Genomic DNA, 7,173 nt, shown 5'->3' on the forward strand with positions numbered 1-7,173 from the left:
CCCACTTTTTTCCCCTGCAGACAACTTTATGTGATATGTGGCTCACACACTGTGGCTGGTCTCTGTCAAAGTTACTAGCATACCACAGTTATGGGAGGAAAACCAGAGGGTGGTTTTCATTAAGCTAAATGAATTTCATGTAAAGCTTTGTTCTTCAGTCTAAGATTATGTCTTTCTCATTATTTGGTGTTAAAATGTTTTTAAACTGTGAAATTATGGTGGTAATATATTGTAGATTTTCTGTTGATTAAATTCTACATGAAATACATATACATATTTTTATTATATATAATAATTTAGGGGGTGCAATGACAACTCGACTCCCTAATTTTAAAGAGCACATTTCTAAATCCAGTTTATCACCAGAAACATAGTCCTGAAAATGGGAGTGCATAATTTTTGGTGTGACTTTTTGTCATTCGGCGAATCAAGGCTTGCCCCTGCTTGTTTTGAGCTTACAAAGTTATTTTCTTCGTCAAATTTTTTGTTTTTAATATTTTTTTAAAGTTTTCTTTTTAGGCGAGGCAACCCTTGATTGACCTCGCAGATTGCAAAGAACTTGTCAGCTTACAATCTCTCATTTTTATTTTTTACGTCTACAGCACCTGGTCTTCCTAGGTGGTCTCCCATCCAAGTATTAGCCAGGCCTGACCCTGCTTAGCTTTTCATCGAATTTTTTAAATGGTTTTTCCCTATCAAAGCAAAAAATGCACAAAGTTAAAGCGGACAGAAAACCAAATGGAGCTAATAAGCTTCTGACAGAGAAGCAGCAGCTCCCTGCCCTACTCCCTTCCCTCCTGTCCCCCGGGACCCATCACCCCAGAAACAGCACTCTGCTCTTCTGGTTGTCTTTTTGATATTTCTAAATAAGTACTTATACTATTATCTCTTGATTCATCGATGTTAGATGTTATCCAATGACTTCCTGTAGTAAATGAGGGTTCAGCTCTCCCCTAGCTTTTCCCTCCCCCAAGAGTGGCTTTTAAAAAAGGTCCTTACTTGGCAAAATTTAAAAGTTAGCAACCCTGTGTTGGGGGAAGTATTATTGACTTATGAAATTCAAAAACCTATAACCACTGGTAAAGGGAAAGATTTGGGGGCGAGAAGTCTTTATAAATGTGCCAAGGGACACTTCTAAAGCGATGCTTTCATTTCCTTGAATCATGCGCATAGGAGGAGTGGCAGCGTAGTTCTGCCCTCTCTGTACCAGAGGACAGCACAGCGTACGTAACCATCCTGAGCTCTATCTATCAGGTGATTCGTAAGACAGCGACTATCCCGAAGCTTTTCTTTCCAGGTGAAGTAGCTGACTAACCATTAAAGAAATAAGTAAACCAAAACCCCTGGTTGGCTTTAACAAAATACAATGTTTAGTCTTTGAACCGAGAATTGAGAGGGACAGTATTATATAGAGGGTGTATTTGGAATGACCTTGTTTGAGATACAGAAGAAAATGATAAAACTATCTAATGGTTGATAAATAAACTCAACGTGGAAATTCTAAAGGAACTGGGAATATTTAGGACAGATGAGAAAAAACCGAAGGAAGAGGCAAAAGACTGTTCTTGACAGAATGAGGTAGCATTTTCCATTTTCAAATAGAGCAGATCAAGGAATTTACTTAAACGGAAATGGGAAGTGGGAACTATTTAGTGTGAGATGGTTTTAGGTTTTCTAACACCTTAAACATATGACAGTGGAATGTGGTAACTCCAAAGAAGGGACAAGTGACTCCCGCCCCCCCAATAAAATTTTATCTGTGACAGTCTGACAGTAGCCTGTATCTATCGCTTCCAGTTTTATGATCACCAGTTGTGTTTTCTTACTTACTGTGGACTGCTATTTTGTTGTCTAGTTGTGGAAGACATCAACAAGTGCAGGGAACCACTGCCCAGCCTGGAGGCTGTGTATCTCATCACTCCATCCGAGAAGGTAAATCCTCCCCCAGCAGAGCTTTAGCCAAGTGTTACCCATGCTGGCTTAGCCTCTGCGTAGCGCAGAGCGTCTGCCATTTCTAGGTTAAGCATTGAACACGCTGCTCTGTTGAAGCACGCAGTCCGCAAACGGGGAGGGAGCGTGCATTGAGGGGTGAAGAGAGCCTTAAGCTTTCTGAAATGACCCTGTCCAGAAAGCCTGCGCCAGGTCATTCTAGTTTCCCCCTTGCACGCCCTCTCTGGGCAGGAGATTTCCTTTATCTAGTTAGGGATTCACCTTCCAAACTCTGGTATTTTTTGGTTTCAGGTTTATTTCATCGGTATCTAGTCAGTGTTCATTTTTACATGTCTTATTATTTGGGGCAATTGGTTCAAATAAGCACCCAGACAAAGTCCACCTTCTTGCTTTTGATTGATAGTTGTCTTAGGTCTCTCAATCCACATAAACTCCCTTCAGTTTTTACACTTTCTTTTCATTTTTAAAAATTGGCAAAAAAAAAAAAAACTGGCTTACATATGAGTTTCTGAAGATGCAGCAAAATTGCCAGAACTTCATCAACGTGAATCTCCTGGAAAGTTTCTAACCAGTTTCCTCTTCTGTGGGTCTCTTCTTAGGACCCCAACTTACTATGGCTCCAAAGAACTGACACTGTCGGTCTGGAATGAGCTAAGAAGCCTTTTGTTCATCTAAATCCTAAAATAATCTTAATTTCAAGTCCTCAGAACTCAGTTATGGCTGAGCATGAGTTAGAATTATACATTCAAAGTCCCCTGCTATTTTGTGCATGTAGTTTGAAAGCCTGGTCCAGATATAGGTCCCATTCGGTTCTGGAGTTAGATTCATTTCCCTCTTTTTCTCTCTCCAGTCTGTCCGTTCTCTCATCAATGACTTCAAGGACCCACCGACTGCTAAGTACCGGGCTGCCCACGTCTTCTTCACCGACTGTAAGTATGGCCGTCGCATGTCAGATGTCGGATGTCGGCTGCCGCTCCGCCCGGCCCACTTAGCATTTCTGCACGGCAGGGCCGGACCAAAACCAAGCCAGAGCAACAGGAAGGAAATGTGTTGTTGCCGATTTGTCCTGATCTTTTCTTTTCAGAAGAAAAATTGCATGAGACAAAAATAGGTACACACAGATACAAACCTACTAGGTTGTGTGGTCTTCTTAATGGAAAATGTCACCTCTTAGGGCCAGGGGGTTTAGTGCTGAGAATTTCCTGATGCTGGCCTTGGTATGCCACCATATAGACTGCCGGATACCGCTATAAACAGTGGTGTCTTTCCATCTGTTTTTTAACTACGAAGGTATTCCATCTGGTGGTCTTTGTATCAGATAGAACGGCATCCTTGTTCTGAAATCATTATTTCAAGGAGGATGTGTGCACGTGGCCTAGTGCGTAAGCGTCTTGGTCACCTTTGTTAGTAGCAGTGAGAGAGTCGTGGGGCCAGTGAATGTGTAGTAATAACGATTTCCCAGTGTTCTTCTCTCTAGGAAAATCCCATAAAACTCACCACTGAGAAAATGGGGAAAGGTTCTTGCAAAGAATAATTTTTTACTATTTGAACGTGGGTAGACGGCATAGTAATAATGAACCAGTAACACATTTCTGGGACCCTGCAGCCATTGTGTGGCCCAGGAGACTCATGGGAAATCGTGGTTCCCCGCCAACTGCTTTCCTGAGCAGTCGGGTCCTTAGAGGATCCAGGGGAAGTCCTGCATCACATTTCCTAGTGATTTTATTTTCCTTTGTTTTTCATAACCATGTCAGTGTGTGCTGTTTGTTTATATTACAGCCTTTTCCTAACCCTTTTACAATCTCTTCTGGCGTTTTTTTCTTCTCCCGGATATTAGAATCTCAGTATCTCAGTCTTTATTGCCAGTTGTTCCTTTATTCTAAATTAGGGCCTTGTAGGTGATTTTATATTCCTTTTATACCCTAGAATTAGTGGGTATTTTAGGATGGGATGAACTCTGTATTTGCCTTTTTAAAAATCCTAATAAATAAGAATCCACCGGACATGTGTGCCTGTTGAAATGGACCAGCAAATGGATGAGAAAACCCACTGTCTTCTGTCATTCCCGCAGCGTGTCCAGATGCCCTGTTTAACGAGCTGGTGAAATCTCGAGCGGCCAAAGTCATCAAAACCCTGACGGAAATCAACATTGCATTTCTCCCCTACGAATCCCAGGTGAGGCTGAGCAGGGGCGCGTAGGACTCCTGCATCCTACTCACTCTGGCAGGAGCTCTGGCAGGGTCTGAGAGGGTGGGGGAAGGGCGCGAGAAAGACAGCGAGGGAGGGAGGATAATGAATCCTGAATTGCCGAATGAGCTGTTGTAAGTGTATGTTTATGTAATGGAAAGAGACAGTATTCCTTAGAGTCTGCCCGGCCCTCAGCTTACTCTTCAGTTATTTCTGACTGGTTTTCAGCCATCGTGCCTTTCTTTGTGTGCATGTCTCCTTGCTCACGGTGTTCACTCTGATTGGCTGACTCCTGAATAACCAAAGGCAGCCAATCCAGAAGGAGCATGAAAGGCGAGATGGGAAGGGATCAGACAACACCCATCTGCTGTGAAGGAGACTGTTTTCATGTAGAGATAACCTCAGCCTGTCCTGTGCTGAGAGAACAGATGGCAGCCTTCGTCATTAGCCGTTAACACTTTGTAGACCAGATGCTATGGCAGCAAACCTCTCCCCCTGGAAAAAAACAAAGTTGTTACACCAGCAAAGGTGATGCTGAGAGAGAGTGTACAAAATTTATATCTTAGTATCTTAAGATCTGTTAAAATGTCCTCTCCTAACAAAGAAACAAAAGTAATGGGATTTTTATGCATTTTCTAGAGATAAAAAATGATTGTGGCATATTGGATCTTTATAGAGCAGCTTCTAGACACCAGAGAGTGATCTATTCTTCAGTAAGGAAGGATGGGAAAAATGCAGTGTGAACGTTTAAAGGCAGTTTCTTTTCCATCTCACTTGGACTAAAGCCTGTTCCCATCTTGAGGGTGGAATTTTTTTTTCTTTATAGGATCCCCGTCACCACCCAGTTTGAACAAAATCTAACTTTAGCGTATCCAGCTACATTATATTTTATATATTTTTAAAAAGTAATAAACTTTTATTTTTAAACCTGTTTTCTAGATGATCAGGGTAGTTTTCATAAATGAGATTCTGAGAGAATACTGGTAGTTGGTAGACTAGGTAGTTTAAGAGGAAATCTTAAACTTCCAAAACTCTCCAAAGAAAAAGAAAAAAAAAATACAACATACTCTTAGGTAAAGAAGTTATTAAATCACAAAGCTCCATTATTTGCTGACATTCACAGCACAATTTCTAGCTCTTCCCTTATTTATTTACATGTATAATGAATGGCCTGTGGGGTCTGACACTAACCTCCTCCGCTGCTCTCCTCCTGGCCTCATCGTTTCTCAGACCCCGCCTGCCCCAGGGCCTTGGCGCCAACCATTCCCTCCAGTGGCAGGTCCCCTGTTGGTGAGAAACTCCTCACCTCCTTCAAGCCCTTGCTCAGACGTCCCCTTTTCCGGGAGGCCTTGTCCTCCCTGTCCAGCCCTTCCAAGTGTTCTTTCCCTGCTTCATTATAGTCTCAAACACTTACCAATTTCTCACATGCCATAAAACTTTTCACTATGTTGATTATTTATTATCTGCCTTCCATTCACACACTTCTCAAGGACGGTCATGTTTTGGTCGTTCACAGTTCCCAAGTGTTTCGCACTCGCTTGGCACAGCAGACACCCAGCACGTTTGTAGAGTAAACGTGTCCCGTAGACTCACTACCAGGGCTAGAGAAAAATCTGACAGTTTGTATATATTTTCCCTCCACCTCAGGTGTATTCCCTGGACTCTGCTGACTCTTTCCAGAGCTTCTATAGTCCCCACAAGGCTCAGATGAAGAATCCTATACTGGAGCGCCTGGCAGAGCAGATCGCCACTCTGTGTGCCACCCTGAAGGAGTACCCAGCTGTGCGGTACCGGGGGTAAGACAGCGTGCCAGTCCGCCTTCCGTGGCCTCCCGTGTGTCTCCTGAGTGAGGAACTGTCCCCGACTCTCCCTCTGCCCTTACAATTCCTCCGACAGTTGTCTCAAGAAGATCAAGATTCGAGCGTCTCACGTTTATAATTATTCTTCCAGTGGTGTTGTCATTTTCTAAATTATATTGTGAAGTATAATGATACATACAGAAAAGAGAAAAATATATATAGTCAGTTATTGAATAACTAAAATGCAAACCCCTAGTAACTGCAACCTAGGTTTCCTATAGTTTTTTTTTTTTATCTCTTTCTAACCTTTAAAAACAAACATATTTGCAGAAGATGTTTGAGAGTAAGATAAAATACAAAGGGAATAATTCTTTAAAGCAACGGTCCCCAACCTTTTTGGCTCCAGGGACCAGCGCTCCTATGAGAATCTGATGCCCGATGATCTGAGATGGAGCTGAGGCGGTGATGCTGGCACTGGGGAGCGGCTGCACATACAGATGCAGCTTTGCTCTTGCCCGCCGCTCACCCCCTGCTATGCGGCCAGTTCTCAACAGGCCACAGAGCAGCACAGGGCTTGGAGACCCCTGCTTTAAAGGATGCATTCCTCAGGTTTTATAGTCATTCACTTATCACTTACTGCTGTGTGCTAAGTGCTGGAGAGATTTAACCTGAGGACACAGCCCTTGCCCTTAGAAGCCCCTGGCCTGGAAAGGCAGGTAAGACATCAGCATCGGTGTCCATAAGCCATGCACACCTACAGTGTGGGCCCATGAGATGAGTGCCTTAGGGCAAGGGCTTGGGCATCCAGGGTAGCGGGCCCTTCAGGCTGAGAGGATCAGGAACAGCTTCAGACTAGAGGTGAACTAGGTCTTGAAGGACAGGTTTGGATTGCAGTAGACTACTGAGGAGCAGAGGGCATTTGTGTGGACAGATGGCTCTTGCTGTCGGTCTGAGCAGAGGTGTGGAGTTGGGAAGACAAAGGGCAGGTCCGAGGGGGATTGGCGGTTCAGTACAGTATGTGTAGGGCAGGGGGCGAGATGAGGCCGTTTCCGGAGGCCTCAGATGCCAGCTCTGGGGTTATGTCCTTCAGTGGCTGTCACTGGGAGGAGTGAATGCAGCGCTGTGGGAGCATGAGGATGGGAGTGTGAGCAAGACTCAGGTGAGGAGAAACCGGAAGGGCGAGGCCACTGCAAGAGCCGAGGGTCTGGGCTTGGAGCACTGTGTATCAGTGTCCACC

General features: G+C 44.0%; 1 protein-coding gene across 1 annotated transcript in view; it reads left to right on the top strand.

Annotated features, from left to right (window-relative positions):
• Positions 1-7,173, top strand: part of STXBP1 (syntaxin binding protein 1) — a 41,498-nt gene that overhangs the window by 9,970 nt on the left and 24,355 nt on the right. Inside the window, exons 4-8 of the mRNA XM_025051240.1 lie at positions 1,856-1,932; positions 2,801-2,879; positions 4,022-4,125; positions 5,785-5,934; positions 7,027-7,095. Of these exons, the coding sequence (XP_024907008.1) occupies positions 1,856-1,932; positions 2,801-2,879; positions 4,022-4,125; positions 5,785-5,934; positions 7,027-7,095 (479 nt within the window). The remainder of the gene's footprint in view (positions 1-1,855; positions 1,933-2,800; positions 2,880-4,021; positions 4,126-5,784; positions 5,935-7,026; positions 7,096-7,173) is intronic.

The sequence above is a fragment of the Pteropus alecto genome, unplaced genomic scaffold (genome assembly GCF_000325575.1).
Source record: "Pteropus alecto unplaced genomic scaffold, ASM32557v1 scaffold67, whole genome shotgun sequence".
Lineage (NCBI taxonomy): Eukaryota > Metazoa > Chordata > Mammalia > Chiroptera > Pteropodidae > Pteropus > Pteropus alecto.